Source organism: Argiope bruennichi, chromosome X2 (assembly GCF_947563725.1).
Source record: "Argiope bruennichi chromosome X2, qqArgBrue1.1, whole genome shotgun sequence".
In the NCBI taxonomy this organism is placed as follows: domain Eukaryota; kingdom Metazoa; phylum Arthropoda; class Arachnida; order Araneae; family Araneidae; genus Argiope; species Argiope bruennichi.
The window spans coordinates 5,309,967-5,331,597 of record NC_079163.1 but is presented as its reverse complement, the minus strand read 5'-3'; the positions used below and the strand labels follow the sequence as shown (position 1 = coordinate 5,331,597).

The 21,631-nt window shown below is 27.2% G+C and overlaps 1 protein-coding gene across 1 annotated transcript in view; it reads right to left on the bottom strand.

The window, feature by feature from the left end:
- Positions 1 to 19,441, bottom strand: part of LOC129960367 (trafficking protein particle complex subunit 9-like) — a 63,847-nt gene extending 44,406 nt beyond the window's left edge. The window contains exons 1-4 of the mRNA XM_056073774.1: positions 18,936 to 19,441; positions 18,707 to 18,800; positions 11,710 to 11,898; positions 1,566 to 2,304 (exon numbers count right to left, since the gene is read on the bottom strand). Coding sequence (XP_055929749.1) covers positions 1,566 to 2,304; positions 11,710 to 11,898; positions 18,707 to 18,776 — 998 coding nt within the window. The 5' untranslated portion in view covers positions 18,777 to 18,800; positions 18,936 to 19,441. The remainder of the gene's footprint in view (positions 1 to 1,565; positions 2,305 to 11,709; positions 11,899 to 18,706; positions 18,801 to 18,935) is intronic.
- Between the last annotated feature and the right edge of the window lie 2,190 nt (positions 19,442 to 21,631).

The window sequence follows — 21,631 nt, the reverse complement described above, 5'->3', positions numbered from 1 at the left end:
TCATTACTGATTAAATAGTTAACTAAATAGGAGTTTCCCTCTTACAAATTAAACAATTGACATTGCCATACATCATGAACTAGCTAACAGAAACTGAATTGCTAAATCAATTACAGTATCATATCTGTCACAATTTAATCAGAAATCAGACAAAAGACAAAATTTAGTTAAAATATTTTTTGAAATAAAAGGTAAAAAATTGTTTTTAAGACAAATTTGATTTTCTGAATGCTAATAGGGGAAATATAGAAAACAGTAAATCAATTTTTGGTTAATTTTATTAAGGAACTCATTAATTTCAAGGAAATGTAATTCTCTCAGCATGTGAAACTGAATTATTGGATATTCTGAACCATGTCATGACATCATTCAGATTATAAATTTGGTATCAGAATTAAAGTGTAAATTATTTATAAATGAAACTCTAATTTTAGATTCAGATACTCTAGTAACAACTCAATAAACCAAGGCATATAAATTTATGCCTTTTTTTTGTGAAAATTTTTTAGGTAGGTAATATATATTAAATCAGAATTTCAAACATAATGGTTAACTACAGATTTTCTTACAAAAGCGAATAAAAATTACACGAAAATTTCATTATTCTCTTAATTTTTGTACATTTATGTGGATTTTTTGCTATTTCACGCATTTATTATTAGAAAGCTTGAATAATGTATCCCTTGAAAAACGGGGCAGATGAACACTAATTTCTTTGGAGGATGAATATTTATATGATTCCAATTTTCACTTCATTAATTCCAGCACAAATCTTCCAAGGAATCCTCAATCATGTTACTTTGTGTGATAGTGTAACTCATAAATGCTATGTGACCTTTTCTTATATATATTTTTACAATTTTGTGTAGTAAATGTGTTGTCTTCAAGAATCGTGAATAAGAATTTATTGAAAATTAACAATAAAAATTTTGAACTGAAGAATCGTACACATCAAAATAAACTCCTAGTACGAAAATTTTAGTATGAACAATATAAATGTCCCGCAGTTAAATGTACATAATTACTTTATTTGGGCATTAAAATTCCAAGCTCTCTTGAGCCTAAAAAGATTGGACTCTATGATATTGAGAGAAACCAGAAGATATAAATTAAAAAGATGCAACAGGATTGGATCACAAAAATTTGATGTCATAGCTAATATTAAATTGTCCCTGTTTGAGAAACAAGTACTTAAGTTCACAACAGAATATGTAAAAAAATTTTGGAATAAAATAAAACTGGCTTCTACAGCTCTGGCAGAAGATTGTAAAACTGATGTCAGTGCAAAGATAATCTGCTGCATTTTGTATTTAAAACAAACTCAATTTACTACATTTAAAATAAAATGGTATTTTTAAATAATGCTTTGATTATTCCAAGACTTGTAATTATTTCTAATATTCGTTGAAAACCAGAAAATAGTTTTCTCTTTAAAAATAAAAGAAATTTAATTTTCTTGTAGAATGCAAATAATTATTTAGTATAGTTATAGCATGTTTAAATTCTTAAATCATATAATTATTATATTGCATTAACATAATTAAGACAGATATGACATATCTTACTTTGTGTCTGTGTCGATTCCAACAAAATTCTTTTTTTCAAAAGGAGCAGTCAAAAGAGGTATTTTATCTTGCTTTTCAAAAGATCGATCCAAGCGTTTTGATTCAAGAATCCAAAAGATTGAATTTAGTAACTCTCTCACATCATGTTCCAATTGATCACAGTTATTGGTGTCAGAATAAATAATACAATGGGTACTTCGAGAATTTGACGACGGTATCATAAACTTTTTGGAAGCAGGTGAATCACCGGCAATTACTGGACTGGAAGGGCTACCACTGCTACTCAAGTTATTTGATTCAGTAGTATCAATAGAATGACTAACATCATTTAAGTTTGTACTGTGGAAACTTGGCAATGAATTGAAATCAGGCGAAAATCCTAATTCATCTAAGTCTCTCAAACTACTTTCTGGTGTGTCGGATTTTGGCGAGCTAGAATAGTAATTGTTAAATATGTTAATATCATCATCATCATTTGACATATGACTCTTTGGCACAGGTTCCACATTATCTTTAAAAACATCATTTTTCAAGTTATCTATCACTGGAGAATGTGTGCAGTCTGGTGAAATAGTTTTATCATCTAATGAAAACTTAGAGTCACTGATATCAGAGGGAGAAATACTATCAGTTTTGAATACAAAGCACCGTGAATCAAACATAGAATTATTGTACTTTTCTAACAAGATGCTGTGTTCTTTAGATAACTCTTCTACACTTTCGTCTGGTCCAGATTTCCCTTCAAAATAAGAGAATAATAAAATATCAGAACAGATTTAATATGAAGAAATACATAAATTTATATCAAAACGTTTTAAGAAAATAAATTTTTACAGATAAAATTGAGGAATATTAAAGTAATCAAGGATAAAATTTTCAGGAAGGACTATTGCATATCAAAAAACCATTCCAATTTTGTAAGTCTAAAAGAAAAGAATGCTGAAATAAATTTTATTGCTATTCCAAAAATGCAGAAACTGTCCAAAATGGCCTGTAAAGTTAAAACATGATTCCTAATAATTCACAATATAAATGTGAAATAGACAATTATATTTGCAAACTAATGTTTTCAGACAAATTAATTAATTATGCATAAATTAAATTTTACAGTTTTGCTTCAAGTTATTAATTTATGTGAGTTTAATTTTTAAGTTAATTTACAGAGGCTCAAACAATTAAGAATACACTTCGTCTTTTGCACAAATAATTTATATGATGAATAATGCTAAAAAAATATAATTATAACAAATTTTTTTCAGAGGAATTAAACTATGAACATTTCATTTATACATACACACACCAGAAAGATTTATTAAAAATAATTATTTGCATAGTTTAAAAATTTTACTACATAGCTTTTGCTGTGAAAAAAAATTAGAATACATTTATGACAAATATGTTTATATATCAATAAAATTTTTCTACTAGGCTGCTATTTGAGTAATTGCGTAATTTCAGTTGAGTAAACTTATCTTAAATCTTTTCAACGATCAAGGTTTGAGGACTAAAGTTTGTTAGATGAGCTTAAAACCAAACTTTTAAATGGAAAATGGCTCCTCGAAGAGAAATCAGTATTAATATAAGGAAATTCGTATTAAAATGATTTAAAAATGGAAAATCTTATCGTGAAATAGCTAAAATTGTTCGTAAAGTCCATACGTGTTTACGGAAAATCATCGGAAAATTTAAAAGTAATGGATTGATTGAAAATATAAATGGGAGATGGATGAAAGGTATTCTAAATGATGTCGCAAAAAGGAAAATTTTGAAATAAATCAAGATTGATGCTAAAGTAAATGCAATCAAACTTACTGCGGAAACTTCTCAAATCAGAAGTATAAAAGCTTAAATTGTGCGGCATGTAATTACAAAAGAAGAATTTAAAAACCAACTTGCTAGAAAGAAATCGTTCTTCAGCTAATAAAAACAGAAAAGGCATTTGGAGCTTGCTCATCAACTCATCAACTGGAGACCAATAACTTTGGAAGAAAGTTATATTTAATTAAGAATGTAAATTCAACTTTTTCGGTAGCGACGGCTGCTGTATCGTACGTTGAAAGCCCAATACAGCTTTGGGTCTAAGAAAAATTACATTCTACAATAAACATGGTAGAGGCACCATCATGATTTGGGGTTGTATAGCTTCAACTGGGGTAGGAGCTTTAATTTTTATAGATGACATTATGGACCATATGGTCTACTTGAATGTACTTCACATCAATCTAAAAGAAAGAGCTGAAAATTTGAGTTCAGATCGAAATTTCATATTCTAGCACGATAACGACCCAAACAATACATAAAGTAGAGATGCGATTTCTTTTACATTGTAAACTGCAGTTACATACACCACCACAATCCTCCGACATCAATGTCATAGGAAATCTGTAGGCAACAATCGAAACCGCTGTCCAAAAGCACAGCATGAGACATAAAGAAAATTTAAAATAAATGTTGCAAAAAGAAAGTAGTTAAATATCTACAGATACTACCACCAAAAAGTTGGGTGGATTGGTGTACCACGATGTTTGGAAGACACTATAAAAGCCGAAGGATGTGCATCTCAATATTAACACTTTTTTTGTGTGTGAAATATCACAAAAATTTCATTGGTGTATTTTCGGTTTTTTAGAGGTAAAAATTTGCATACGTTTATTAAAAATGTTTTTAAAACTTTTCATTTCAGAAGTTTTTTGTTGGTTGTTCTTTATTTTTTCCTTAAATTAAACCCTTTAAAAATTAAAAATGTTTACATTTCTTGGTAATATGTTATTTATAATGAAGGTTGTATTTATCAAGTAAAAGTTAGGTGCATTCTCAATTGTTGAAGCCAAGCCACTGTATGTTTCAATGTATCATTTCATAATGTGCTTATTTTTCAATTTCTTCCCAAGATTTTTAAAAGTGAAAATTATTTTAACGAAGTGAAAGATAACTGATGATTCTAAAGGCAAAAGCCAGCCTAATTTATTATTTTATGTGTTAAATAGAATAAATTATCAGATAATTTTTTTTGTATGAAAAGCAAAGAGTTAAGATTTATAATTTTTGAAAATTTATGAAAAGAAATAATTTTGTTTTTCGGTTCTTTTGAAAGCAAAAGCATTCAACAACAGCATAATTAGATATTGCATCAATTTGCAAATATTTCAATAAGAGTATCATAGCATATAAAGTATCACAAAAGTGTCTCGATAAAGAATCGATTTTTCATGTATGAGAAAAGTAAACCTGGAAATTGGAAACTAAGCACCTGAAAGTTGTATCATATATGTTAATAAATACAGTTTAGATAGAAAGCCAAGATATATATCTCGTGATAAAATAATGATTGAAAAAGTATTCATAATAAAACTAAATTCCCAACTTCTTTTATTTGTAGCGTCGATAGAAGAAAGGAGTAAAAAACCAGCGGTGCTAGACTAGATGTAAATAAAAATGAAAGATCAAATTAGTTATTTTCATTCATTGAAATCACTATTAGCCAGCAAGAAAAGGTCAAGAGTATTTTAGGCGATTGACCCTTTGCATTAACGCTTATGAGAGCAAAAAATCGGGAAATAATTTTCATTAAAAATAAAAGGGTTAATCATGAAAATTATAAGCAATAAAAATCAATGTTATGATTTAAAATGGTGTGGACAAACAACCAATCATTAATCCAAAATTTTTAGCCATTCTTATATTTGTTTCTTTATTTTTAAATTATGTGAGGCAGCTATGAAATATGACGTAAAGAGCGAAAGACCTTCCGCATATCATGTCTATGAAATGGCGCGTCGGCCTGCTATAAATTTTATTTAAAACTTTGCTGCTAGCATCTTTAATACGTACATATAACACATTAATCCGATTTTGGAATGACAATGTTTAATTGCCTTCAAGTACATTTCAGCATGAAAGAATTTGTTACTTATTGCCGCCAAAACATACCTCAGTAACAAGATTTTTCTCCAGCGATGAAAAAGAAAGAAACTCGAGCTGAAAGTCATAAAAAACGGAAAATAGGGGTGGAAGAATCTGAAAAAGTCAGCAAGTGCATGAAAACTTTTCTTGCAAAATCAGAAAAGAGTAATTCACCAAATTTTATGCAGTCCCCCCTAATAATTTTGCATGTGTCTAGAGAAGAATGAAGAAGCAAGGAAGATAACACATTTGAGATGGAAAAGCAGACCATTATGATGATGATGGTAATCTCAAAACTAAGAAAAAATGAGTAGATCTTTTTAAAGAGGAGAAAGATAGCTGAAAGGAAAACATTTGTTGAAAGATGAGGAGACGGATTTTCAATAAAAAGAATTAATCTCAGTATTAGCAGAATTTATCAAGGAACGTGATATTGGACTTCTAAAATTTTTGGCAGATTCGGGAAAGCCAATAATTTCTGCGTCATTAAGACATTTTAAAACTAGGTCACAATTACTTTAAAAATGGTGATGGCCCTTTCTCGCCGGCTAATAATCGATCCGTGAACAAAATCTGGTATAAAAGAAGATTAGAAACTAGTTGTGACGAAAAAGTTGCTCGCTCTTAGTATATTCTCCTCATAAAAATTTTGCATTTTGTTTCTGTTTTCTTTTTTCTAAGGAAGACAACAGATCAGTACTGGAACAACAATGTAGTTTTAGTAACTGGAAAGCTCCTGAACGAATTTATCTCCAAGGAAATTAAAAACACACACAAACACATCGTAACTGGAAACACGCAATGGAAAGAAATGAAGATATATTTAAATCAAATTGGAAAAGTAATTGATACCGAACTACAATTTCAAAATAAAAGAGAATGTAAAAAATGGTGCAATATCTTATTATAAATACTTCATTATATTAAGTACCATTCTGCCCAAAATTCAGCTCTGAGAGAACAAAGAGAAATAGTAGGAATTTAATGAAACTATGAAAGGAGTTTCCTTTACTTAATAAAGCTTTTACCAATTTTTGATCGTGTCATGAAAGAACATCAATCCAACGTCGAAAATCATTTAGGATGTATATCATAGAATGAAAATTTATACATTTAATGGCTTTAGCTGTACGTAATAATTTTTTGAAAAGCACCCGCGAGGCTAAATATTATGGGAGTCTGTTTAATTCCACATCAGACCATGCTCACTGTGAAAAGATAAAGGTAGTAAGTCTGTGGATATAACTTTAGAACCAACTAAGAAACAATGCACTGGATTTGGAAGACTGTCATTCCCAGTGTTATGATAATGTAGCAATGGTGGCAGGGCATTAAAGTGGTGTGCAGAAATGATTGACAGAAAAGAACATTCTGGTAATTTTCATTAACTGTCAAAATCATTCACTTAACCTACTTGGCGTTCATTCTGTCAAGTAAGATTCAGCAATCATTACATTTTTTGGTACTAAGAAAGCTCTTTACATGTTTTTCTCTCGTTTCATTTCCTATTAGGAGAAATTTTTTAGTTCTGTACTAGTTAGTGTTAAATCAGAAAGTAACATGAGATGGAGTTCTAGAGCAGCTGAAGCTAGTAAGCAAATATTTAGATGAATCATGGCAACTTCTGTAAAATATGGTACACTGATCCTAAAACTATATCAAATGCAAAGAGTTTAAGCAATAGAAAGTACAGTTATAATTTTTTAACACTTTTATATTTTCAAAATTGCAAGACACTATTATAAATTTCCATAACCTATCTCTGGATTTAAAAACTCTAAAAGATAATTTTAATAATGATAAAGAGCTCATAGATAATGCAGCACTAAGAGGAGGATAAATCAGATGTCAAGAATAAAATTTCCAATTAGAAAAAAAAAAAAAAAAAAAAAAAAAAAAGGCAAAGGACAAAAGAAAAGAAATGAGAGCTCTCCCAAGATGCGGGTTACCTACAAATTCTGAAACGGGAAGAGTGATGAAAAGTATCCTCGACCACATTCACATGGTGATCAATGAAAGATTCTTATGGTTGAATGAAATGAATTGCAGATTTGGATTCCTTTTGAATGCAGAATTATGTTAAGGAATCAACTGCGGTAACTTTCAAGAAAAAGTATAAAATTAGGTGATTTTTACAGTCATGATTTTAATGGCCTGAAACTTCATGATGAAATTTCTGATTGCAAAATATTACTATCAAGTCGGATGTCAAGATAAAAAAAAAAAAAAAAAAAAAAAAAAAAAACCCGCAAATCTAATTCAATTTATTATCAACTAATGAGATGAAAATACATTTCCGAATAGTTCTGCAGATACTTTTGACAATAGCAACATAAACTGCATGCTGTGAAAGATCTTTTAGTAAACTAAAGCTTATACTTTACTTAAATGGGATAAAAAAGGGCTTTGTGATTTAGCTCTTTTGAGTACAGAAAAAGCAAAATTAGAAGGGAAAAAACTGCCTTTAATGAAATTATAAGCACTTTCATATCAACAAAAGTGAGAAAGGTGAAAACATTCAAGACACTCTATGGTCTCAAAATTTTTCACAAGTAATGTGTGTGTGTATATATATATATATATATATATATATATATATATATATATATATAATCATGGAGTGCAGATTTAGATGTTATAGATCAGTGGTTCTTAACCTTTTTAAGCCGCGACCCAAAATTGAGAAATATTTGAGAAAAAGTCAAAATTTTTTCATTGCTTTATTTTAGATCGTATTTTTAAAAAATCTTCAATCCTACGATGAGGATTTTTTTAAACTTACAAATTTTTTATTTATTTTTTTAATAATAAAGATAAACAAAAGTACTTTTCGATCCAAGAAAATTTAATTAATAATCAAGTGTTTTTAATAATTTTTATTGACCAAATTAAAATATATTTATAACTTTTTGAAAATAATTGACATTTTAACTTATTCCTAAAAAGAAGCAAGTGTAGCTTGTTTGGCAGAATTTATAAAACCACTACTACTTGGTGCATCCAAACGCTGTCTTTTTAAATGGGCTTCTTTTCTTTCGAAAAAAGTACGATCTTTTCCCTCAAAGGAAAAATTTTTATGTTTTGCATCAAAATGTCTTTTAAGTTTGTTCGGTTTCATCGATTCATTACTTAATATTCTAAGGTCAAATATTTGGCGCGCTTCTCTTGTACGCCCTCGCCAGCTTTGCTCCATTTAGTTCTCACCGTTATTATCATCACACGTATTTTTTTTGCTCTCGCTTTTTAATCAGCTTTTTAATCGCTTGTTAATCACATTCATTTTCGATTGTTGATATTTATTCAAGTCGTCATTTCTAAAATGTCTGAAATTTGGTGTATTACTAACTTTTTTGGTTCGAGTCAGCGCGACCCAATTTTGGGTCGCGACCCATAGGTTAAGAACCGCTGTTATAGATAAATTAATGTGTTCATCTTTAAATCAATACTTTCGAGTTTTTGTTTAATAGTATATAATTTCATAAAATGTGTTTTAATCCTCTTGCAGGATGCTATATCTATAAAATATTAATAAACGTTATTAGCAGTAAATTTTGTAAGATAAACTTAACGATGTGCGAGAAATAATTCTGCATACTATATTAATACAGATATAAATTTAGTTACCAATACTTTTAAATGATTTTGTATATCTTAACAAGAGACTTATTTCAATATTAAGAGTTTCTATGTAATGACCAAGGGAAAAAATAATGAACATAACCTTTTCATTATTATTTGTTTATATATTCTTTTCTATAAATCAACAGATTTGCACAAGTTTTAGAATTTTTTTTAAGGTATAGTACAAATTGAAATCACTTGTTTTGCCTTTTTTGCATGTATTAAATCAACTATTTGACTTTATTTAAACTACTAAAAATAAAATAGATAAAATTTCCTTGTTTTTGTAAGTTTAGTGTGATTTTGTTAAAACTTTTCAAACAAGTTTTATCAAATTTGTTTCACAAACAATTTTTTAAAAATATTCTTATATGCCACTTTTTTTATTTAAATATTGTCCATATATAATGATCACTATGAAGTTATTTGTAATGTGAAAATTGCATCAATTTAAAAATGCTTTATATAGTATTATTTAAGTTTAATTGTACCTTCAGCGTTTATACTCTTTTGCATAATACCTCAGAAAAAATTATCTCATATCAAAAGAAATATAGGAAGGGGCCCGCCATCTTAACATTTGCCCTGCACACCATTTTATGCAGGTACACCACTGGTTCGACTTAAAACTTCTTCTTTCGCATTATTCAACTTCAAAAAAGTACCACTTGATTATATTTCCTGTTAAGCAAGCATGTAAACAATTCGAGCTTGCGAGTTATGACCAAATGACGATTGACAAATTCGGCCTGATTTTTCGTCCACATAAACGTTTTATATGGATATATAACTTCATTTAAATTCTATGAAAATTCATAGATTGTAAATTTTTCAAAACATCTGGCAAAAATATTTTTGCAACGCCAAGTTTCATTCTGTAAAATGCACAATTTTTAATGAGGTCTAACCAACACCCACTGGGATTCGTGTCGTGAAATAGCAATCAAATTAGGGGCTTGGCATTTGAAATTCTGACACAAAGAGTATAATTAACTTATATAAGAGTAAGATTTGTTGCTACTGCTTCTGAAGATAACGAATGACACAGAAAATATTATTTGGTAAAGAATAATTCACATTTTTTGTAAACACCTTTTCATTAAACTTCTTTGTTTTTATATAGTCAGATATTGCAGCAAATCCTCTTTTATCATAATAAATGACATCAACCTTTTTAATACTTTCTCCAACAGATAAAAATCAGTATCCTTTTCCCTGAGTTAATTTTTTACTAGTCAGTTCCAGCAGTATTTGTACCCTCCCGTTCATTTTTAATAATATAACACCATTTTGGGCTATTAGAAACGATATATGCCATCCTGATGACAGAGAATACCTAAGTGGAAAAAACTAATAAAAATGAAAAAAGAATGCTTAAAAGATGACAAAAATAAAATGGCTACTTTCATTAAGAGCTAACGATCATCTCTTACACACAAAACAACGACCAATTGTTTCACTTCATTCCAGATATTCCCCGACTGGATGAAACAAAGGAATACAAATATTTCTCTCAAATGCTGAACTTGGAACCCAAAGCGCAGTCAAACTACATTCTTTTCTCTGAGTATCGCACGGGCTCTGATAGGCTTTCGCCAGTATTACAAAATGTGCTATGAATTCGAAGTTTTCACACTAGAACATTACACAAAAAGTTAGCCCATTGTGCGCCATCCCAACAAGTTATCAAAAATTTTAATGCAAATCTACAATGATCCCAAGAATGATATATTCATCTCTGAAAACGTTTATATCCGCTTTTCTGAGGAAATGTGTCATATCTGAATGTCTGACTTTTTTCTCTTTAATTCAAGCCTAGCTTAAAGGGTGATTCTACATTTCAAAAAAAAAAAAAAAAAGGTTTTTCAGGAAAGCCCTAGGTGAAAAATACTCCCCAGATTATATATTATTCGAAATTTAAAACATCCTATCGAAGTAATGATATGATAAGTAATTAGCAACAAGAGTACTGGGCACCTTCATAAAATTAATGGTACAAAGGCACAGTACAAGCAAGTGTTGCAAAAGGAATGAACTACCTTAGAAAAAAGAGTTATTCCCATAAGAATCTCATGTTTTGATGCAGAATGGAGATCCTTAATCATACTGTGAAAATCCTTTTTACCACCTTTTATTATCCGGACCTAGAAATTCACCAGATATGAATCCACTTGAAAATGAATGGGAGTTGTTAAAGAGGAAGCTGACAAAGGAGATGTTAATCACAGAAGTTTGGCTGAATAAAAAAATTATTTAAGAATTATTATTTGCCGATAAAAAAGGCAATACAAGCAGATATCAAAAGCAAAGATTTTAGTTTAGCAATATATTTAAATTATCTTTGATGTACCTAGTAATTTAACCAGAGAGTGTATATAATAAATGCCTAAGGATAGAAGATGTATGGCATAAAACAATTTTAAGTATGCATTCATGATATCTTATATATTGAGGTTACATTAAAAAGCAAATTTATTAAATCATTTCCCTTTGCTATGCAAGCAAAACTAGCTTGTTTTGTTCAACTATATACAAAAGAAAAAAACTGATTAAAATCAAAGTGCCACTTATCATATCAATTAAAATCTTAATCATATATAAAAAATGGAGAAATATATACCAATAGATATAAGGCCAAGAACTTTTCGGTGAGTCTGAAAATCTCCCCAATCATTATTTTCTGGAGAGTAATCGGTTTCGTACCGGAACCAAATCAAACGAGTAGAGCCAGACTCGCGAATAGTCACATACTGGACACTTTTAATCCTTTCAAAAATTTTGGAGAAAGATTTTTTACTGACTTTATCACCTACAAATAAAAAGAAATTTCAAAAATCAATAAATTAGAATAGTTGACAACACATTAAAGGTAATTTACATTTCAGCAGCATGTATGATAAAATAAAGACATTTAGAAAATAAACTAATAAAATATCTTTTAATTAACCAAATTTTTTTTTCAGTTATAATCAGCAAAATCTACAAACTTATAATTCCTATTATCCTGAAACTTATTTTAAAACAAAACAAAATAATACATTGATAACAATATATATGTAATTAATTTAATATTTAACCAATACATACCACTTCTGAAGCAAATGCTGACAAACAGAACATATATAGAGGGATAATGGGTTCAAATAAAATACAGATCTTCTACTTAATTATTTGAGAAATGATGAAAATGAAAATAATTCTCCAAAATGATTTAAAATTTTCTTAAAAATACTTGTTATAAAGAAACATAAGCAGTCCAAGAATTCAACTATCTTGCTTTATGCATTAGGAAATACCTTGAAGCAAATAAATTTTACAGCAAGATGCTAGAATTTAACAATTCAAACAGATAGAAGAATTTTTTTATAATTCTTTAAAGTCAGGCATATGATACAACAAATAACTCAATCAACACCTTCAGATTAAATTAAAATACAATGAAATTACAGAATATTAATATCATATAAGTTGAGTACATTAGATATACAGAATTAATCAAGAATATGTTTAAAACACATTTATTCAAACAACCACTTTAAAACATGATAGGAACAAATGTGGGAGAAGAATATTAAGTACATAAAAAATAAATCATAATTAAGGTCACTGTTAATATTTATGCATGAATTTATAATTAACATCTTCCTAAATACATGGCTGGAGACACAGAGTATAGCAAAAAAGAAAATTAGTTTCAAGTCAAAAGTTGACATATGCTAATTAATCAGAACAGTGCCAAGCCTATTCAATATTATTGTGCAAATGTCTTATGATTAACACTTGAAATGAATTTTATCAACATAAATAAAATATGATTTTTTAAAAAATATGTTTTATTTTTTATTAAATATTTTTAACATGTAAACATTTTGTGCTTTATTAAAATCTATACTCAAATATATTTATTGAAGAATTATACATTCATAATAAAAAATAACATATTGCAAATGATGCATAATAATACTCTAACATTAATTACTATCAAATAAATTGTTTAACATTATCACCTTACAATTAGAAACAAATTTACATAAAATATATGCTAATATTTGAAAAATATATAAGTAAAGAGAGATAGGTTATGTAGAAATATAGATAAATAATTAAATGTACTTTACCTAACATTCAATTATATTAACACATTAAATCGATTTGCATATAAACTGTGTTTGATCACATTGCCTAGGCATAAAACATATTTATAATAAACAAATAAATTGAAATAATTTTAAACAGAATAATTTTAATGTTTGGTAGGAATTACATTATAAAAATTTAACTTTTCAGCAAATTTACTTATAAGTAAATTCATATCTAATTTTTGCAAAATATCACTTCCTATAGAAATAATTGTAAGATCTGCCAATCTCTCCTGATTTAAAACAAATCAAAGCAATTTTGAATTATTTTCAATTTTTGAAAATGATCTCTCTGCTGTAGTTACTGAGACTGGAATGGCTAATAAAATGAATAAAGTAATATGACTGTTAAGAAAGGGATGAATTAAATTGTGGACAACAATACAGTTTAGAATTTCTATTGGCAATAGTATATTTTTTTCAAAATTTTTATTACTTATGTCACTATGAGTTTTTTCAATTCATGCTTCATTAAGTTTTTGACATAAATTGAGTTGATCTCATTTAGAATATTTATTGAAGTCAGAAAAATTCCATAAAAATTTATAAAGTTCTAAATGAGATGATATCAAATCTTTCATTTAAAGACATTCTTACAACACCTAACGTTCCAAAATAAATTTTCATTTCTTCTTTTTGTATAGACTGGTTTTTGCTCTTGAAAGATTTTTTTATGGTCTTAATGTTTCTATGGCTTCTAAAACCTGTACCACATCCAGAGAAAATGACAGTTCTTAACCATCTGTGAAGATATCTTTGAAACATTTATCAGATATATATTTTTCAGAAAGCAGTTTAATTTATTTAAACTTTCAAAAACCTCAGAAATATTAAAATTTTCAACCTGAAGAATATTGTTAAGAGTATTCATTTTGTTTAGTATATGTTTTGAACCATGAAACTACCATGAATATATAAAATTAAATTTTAGAATTTTCATCTAAAATATGTGGCACAATTTTTTGCAGTGTTATCCAAGTTTTTCCAATTATTCATAGAGCACATTAATTAACTTTATAATTGAAACTTTAAAGGGGTTACTGCATCTATCCAGCTCGACTTCCTTGTACCCAACAAGTGTTTCATAACTTAATTTGAAATATGCCTTTTTTAAAAAAGACCAGTGATTTGTTAAGAAGGAAATAAATTTGTAAAATTATTGAACAGGTAAAAAAAAAAAAAAAAAATTAATTCAATTCACACACACACACACACACACACAAAAAAAAAAAAAAATGACACAAATTATTAAAATTGCAAAAGTCAACAGCAGATAACAAAAAAAAGAATTAATATTGGCTGTGTCTATCTTTATATACATTTATTATTGGCTGTGTCTATCTTTATATACATTTATTATTGGCTGTGTCTATCTTTATATATATATATACTATATCAGTTTCACATGTTTTCATGCTTAGAAATATTTGAACAAGACAAAAAAATTTCTGTTTAGATATCTAGAAAGATGGATTGTCTGTTCCAATGAGTATTGGAATTTCACCATCCTCAAAAAAGAAATAAAAAGTTAAATTTGCTTTTTGAAGAGAAATGTATATTTTTTTTCTGTTTGGACTTTTTTAAAAGGGCAGAGTTCAGCATCTTTTTGACCTAGTGCTGTTGTGCACTGCACAACCTTTCACATACTGCAATACAGTTATACACCTACCATTATTTGTTTCATTTACAGTTATTTGTATTTTACTGTTACTTGTTTCACCTACTTTTACCGTTATTTGTTTCAGATTTCTGAAAATAAATTTTAGACAAGGGATTAGTAAAGTCAGCAGCCTATTTATTCCTTTTTTGTTATATTGAGCATTTATTAGTACAATTTGGCATTTTTCATGGACAAATTTCCATTGAATATCAATATATTTGACTGAGGGTTTCTGATCAATTGGAGGCCACTTTGATTACTGAGCTGCAAGATACAAATACACAGTAAGAGATGTATTTAATCAATATTATTTTTCCACAATAATAATTTTTTATTTTAATTATCTAATGACTTATCTCATCCTATTTTTTAATTCCATAAATTAAAAAATAGGATTTTTTCTTCTGATTGTCATATTTAAATTAAACAATCAGAAGAGATTTAGTTTTTATGATCTATTTGTAAACTAAAAATTTACTAAAGAATAACAATCTTTAATCAAAAAAATATTTATTTTATCTAATTTTCAACAACATATGCTTGTGTGGCCTTTTTTAGCATTCCATTATAATTAAATTTCTCAAATATAATCTTCAAGAATTCCGATGTAATGGACTCGTATTTTTAATATTGCTTACTGCAGAGAAAATACTGGCTGTAACATCAAAGATGTAGGGTTGATTCATTTTTTTTCTTTTATAAATTTCCATTAAAATCATATAAAATATTTAATTTGATAATCTAATTGCACTCATATATCATTGCTTTGTACTGCCGGCATGTTTTGTGAAATTTTAATTTGCATACTGTACATGCATAAAAATAAAGAAATTTTATACTTTAACAATCATTGTAAAACTTTTATCATATTTCCTTTCCAATTCTTAACTTATTTGATTTTCAATAATTTTATTGAGAAATCATTTTTATATGAAAATATGAGAATATAAGACAGTACAAATAAATTCTTTTATTAAGAAGGCTTTAATTTTTTAAAAATTAAAAGATTATGTTCGTATCATAAACATTTGACTGAAATCTCCCTCTCATTATCATGTGAAATAGACACTGCTTATAATAAATACTGAGGAAGTGAAAATTATTTGTTCAGTTTTCTTATTAACAATATCCTGACTTCAATAAAACTAATAATTATAAATACACTGATTTTCATTAGAGCATTCTGAACCATCTCCCAGCAAAACAGCTGAAAAATTCACTTAACAAGAAAAAATATACTATCATTCATTTCAGATTTTCACAACCAGCCATAAAAATTAGTGAAAGGCTCTGAATTTTTGTATGAAATTGATGATATCTTACTTATAAATAAATTCAACATACTAAATTTTAAACAAATTTATGATCTCAAGCATTCATTACTTTTTTAGAATGTAGTGAAAGTTTTCATAAAAATTAATAGTTGGCAAAAATTTGCATTTTCAGATTTACAACAATGTTTCATTATAGCAACTTTAAAGAAATTTATAGCATTTACAAACAATCTAAGATTGAAATATATGAATCAGTTATATGCTACAAATTTGTGTTCTTACAAATTACAAGATAAAAGAGCAATAAGATGCAGACAGATATGATTTGAACACAGAAAGAGTAGAAAAGGTAATTTTGAATTAATTATTTAAAATACACTTCAAATTTAACTAAAGTGGTTGGTGATGGAAAAGAAACTAAATAGCAATATTAAATGATTCTTATTAACTGGAAAAAAGAATTACTGAGCATATGATAAATTAATCTGTCAATTTAAAATAAATTTTTTCCCATCACTTTAATTCAAAGAAAAAAGAAATGATATTACTTTAACTTGCACAAGTTACACAAATTACTTCTAGCTACAGTAAAATTTTTTTCTAGCTACAGTAAAACTAGAGCAAAAATAAGGGGCATTTTTACTTTGAGTATAAAATAGCTGTGAAATTTTTTTATACCCTTTCGCTGGTTTTACAATTGTTGATGAATGTATGCAATTTGCTTTTTTAATACTGATTATGGATTGATTTAATTTAAAATACCACTACCGATTTAAATGTAATCCTTTTTTTTTTAATCAAGACATAACAGGATATGAGCCGTTTATTTTGAAAGTGGGGCAAGTCCATTTTTGAAAAAAAATGGAGATAATGGTAATTATAGATAAAATATTATGATCTTTTTATATGTAAATAATTTTAAGTAAAAAAAAATCAGATTCTAGTATTTTAGAGATGGAAGTTTTAGCTTTTAACAGTATTAAAAATCTGTTTATTTTGTAAGTGGTGAAGTCCATCTTGGATTGAAATTATTTTTGACTGAATATATAACAGCAAAATTTAGCTATGATTGCTGTATGGTGAAGCAAATGTGGCTGTTTGATATTATGTCTGAATTCTAGGGTGTTACTATCTATCTTTGATAATGAAAATATTTGGTTGTACAGTATTTCATAAATAATAAAAAGTATATCTTAATTTTGTGTTTTGATAATAATAAGTTTACTTCCAACACTGATTATTCAGTACAGCGACAATAAAATAAATATCATTGATCACAAATTTTTGTTGTCAGAACATTCAATTTTACCAAATGATCGTGATTTTGGAGTGGTAGAACTGACAATCCGGAAAACCAGTTCCTTGTATATTCCCCAGGATTACTATAAAGTAATATGAAATTGTCGAAAACATAATAAATGTTTAATACATGAAAATAAACGTGGATATTTATTTTCAACCCAACTTCTGGAAAAAGCAGTTTTAAAAAGAAATAAAAATACCGATGGAAAAACCATGAATTATTTAACTATATGCTGGATAATTTACAAGGGATGCACAATACAAAATGATCTACAAAACTTTGATAGAAAGAGAATGCTGAATTTAAAATTATCGATTTGCCACCACTATGAGGAAGAACAAATAATTTCAGAAATATAAAATTATATTTTATGTATGAAAAAATTGAGATCTATTACATTGGATAAAGGCAAGGACATGATGGATTTATTAAAATACATACCTCCTGTTCATCATGAACATTTTAAAATATTAAATACTAAATAAAATTCAATTTAATTTTACCTATGTATAAACTAAAAATGTACAATTTCATTGAAATTCTAAATAAAACTGAATTTTTTTTGTTATGTTATATTTTCTACAAGAATATTCTTTGTTTTGTTTCATGTTTTATCAAATAAATAAATAATTATAAATTTTTGAATAGTATTTTGTTTTTAAGATTAAAAAAAAAAAAGGCTGAATATATGTAGCACCCTTATCAAATCCTGCAAACAAAAATTAAATCTCTTGGAAGTCAAATTCATTTATAATTGACTCCCTATTGATCATAATGATCACATATTTATAAATTAGTAAATCTAATTGTGTTCATTTTATTTCATAGAAGGAAATTTCCAAGGTAACTATTTTATTCTTTCTAGTACAACAGTGCTTACATTACAGGACTGAATGGATCAATATTGCATGATTTAACAAATAAAATATGCATACAATTCTAAAAGCAAAAATAATTTGAAAGAATTTTGAAATTTTAATACAAAATGATTATTCAAATAAAATCAATTATTACTGTTGTATTTTTGTTTGCGATTTATTAACACACGATTCATAAATCTGGCAATTAAATATTAATTATAGTAATAGGTAATCACTTAGAATGATATAACTTCTCAGAAAAATATAATCATGATAAATCTCAATGTTCTACATTAAAACGTTTTCAAAAAGTTATGACATTTATTCTTTAAAAACAAAAAAATTGGTATAATGAATAAAATAACAGAAAAAGAGTCATACCTATTTGTTTGACCAGAACAAGAACAGTTCTATGGTCTTCAGAACGCAAATCATAATCGGGAACACTCATGTTTCAAATCATTAACACTTCACGCTACGCAGAAAAAAAAATTCAAGTTTTGTGTGAAAAATAAAGATTACGAATATGTTTCAATTAATAAATACTTTAAAAGCATTGCGAGAAATTTAACTTATCATATATAGAACAAAAATATATTGAATTATATACCTTTGAAGAGTATATACAATTCAAAATGATTTACAAACATTTTAAAGTTGATATACGGGGGGAAATTGAAAGTTCAGGAATGTTTGTAGGCCATGTAGAATTAATTGAATCAGCAAAAATAAAGAATACAGAAAATTTGTATAGGAAAACAAAACTCGAACACAAGTTAATTAACACAAAAATAGTTTCAAAAATTAATCTGGTTGATCTACTGAAAGGCCTGCTTCATGTTTCTAACCTTTAATTTTTATTTTAATCACCTAATGACTAGAATTCACATTTATCACAAGAAATCAAGCTGACAACTATGCGGTCGGTGGTACCGAATCCATCTCGACATCTTTCAGCAATATAAACAGAACATGCATAACAACACATGACCGTGAATTATGTTGCCAATCGTGACTTGAAACAAATATATAAACTTTTCTGTTAAATTTGAAGACATCTCACAAATGTTATAAGAAATATCTTCTCTACAGAAAATATTTGCCTTTTTCACTTATATTCCGTAACATGTATTCTCTACGAATTTAATATGTCTATATCGCCAAATCTACAACAATTGCTGAAGTTCAGTGCGAGTTCGCAAATTGTACAGACTAACTCTATTGTAAAGGATACCGACGTGACCCGATTGGTTTAAGCCTTGGCATCTTTTTGGCAATGTTTTGCAATCATATCAATGTAATTATCGCTTATTTGGCTCAAAGCTTGCAGTTTTCATTAGTTTTAGGGAAGAGACGCGGGAATTTCAACACGATTTAATTTTATTAATATAATTGTACTCTCTAAATATTTGCGTTTAATGAAACATTAATTCAAACCAAATAGAAAGCTATTTCAAGCGTGAAAAACGTTTCTATTTCTAATTTATGGAACTAGTAATAGAAGTAATTAATGTTGTTTATGCATAGAAATATAAAAACTATATGAACGTAATTGTGCAATATATACTTCTAATTTTTCTATGATTTTCTTGCCATTATAATAATTTATTATATAATTGAAATTTGTGGCTGAATGTTTGATACTTTCCTATCAACTACATATAATTACTTAACATTACATTAAGTAATTAAGATGATTACTTAATGCCCCAAAATGTATAAATATGTAAGCTTTAACAGAATATATGATTTTGTAGTTAATTTTTTTAGCTATATCAAAATAAAATTAAGAAGAAACACAAAAACATTTTTAATAAATTGTAATTTTTTTTATTTCTTGAATTTAGGTTTCAGGATTTGATCTTTTCTGCTGTATATGTGTTCCAGATTGATATTACATGTATAAAGGGGGGGGGGGGATAAATGTACATATTTCATTTATTTTTATGAAAATATATTTCAGAGTAATAAATAGTATTAAGGAATTTAATATATTTCCCAAAACTTTTATTAATTATTCCAAACTTTTTATTAAGACATGTTAAAAAGAATTTTAATATTTATTTTTTTAATATCTAAACTCATATATCCTTAACTCCATTTGAAAACAATTTCTTCGGACATTCAAAGAATTAAAATTTTGAAAACATGTATCTTTAGTATTTGTGAGTTAAATATATTAGTTAAGTTTTTACAATATTTTAAAATATTTTTCTACTTCCACAAGCGAATACAGCTTAAATTTTGTCTAAAGCAAATAATATGTCTTCATGCCCTTAACAATGAAACAATTTAATAAAGTTACAAAAAATGGCATAACATGTCAAATCACTGCTAAGTACTTTGAAATGAAAAATTTCATTTTTATTCTTTTTTTTTTTTTTTTTTTTTTTCATTTTTCATTCAAAAATTTCATTTTTCATTCAAAATTTCATTTCATTCAAAAATTTCATTTTTCATTTTTTTCATAGTGTTTACTGCGCACTCTGTTCACATAAATTATTTTATTAAAAATATATATATTCAGATTTTAAACATGAATCTTTTACATACTTATAGTCTATTTTTGCCTCCTTTGTAAACTATATTTACAGAATATATCTAAAAACATCAAAATGAAAAACTTATTGAAGACAAGATCTCTTTTTACAAATAAATTAAAACATTCATTATAGTCTGAAGACTTTTGTGCCCATTTATGTTTAAAAAAAAAATTTTTATAACTCTCGGTGAAATAATTCATATGTATAAGATGTTGATGGTAGACTTACTTTTTAATATCTCATAATAATAGCATAACACTGATTATTTTTACAATTCTTAGAATGAAAAATTTTGTGGATTAGGGATACATTTTTCCTACCGCTTTTTCTCTCTTTGTTTAATTGATAGATTTATAATTAATATAGAAATACATGCTTACAGAAGATAGAAAAAACTATAAATACTTGATATATTTCTTTTTCTTATATTTGAAGTTAAAAAAAATTAATATTTTCGATATTCTAATATAAAATATTCTTATCATTTTTAAATTGAAGCACTATGTTAAATCCCTTCTTCACTTCACCTTTCATCCTCTGGCATGACTAGCCAATTTAATTATACGGATAAAAAAATTTTAAAACACTCTCTCCAATTACATTAATCAGATGTTTAATCATAAATATCTAGTGTTTTATATTTTAAATAAGCATAAACTATGTTTTATGTCACTAACTACTTCAATTTTCAGCTGGAAATGAAGATGAAAGTCCTTTGAGGCTATGTGCTTCCCAATATCCCTTCTCCATCCCCAGGAAATAA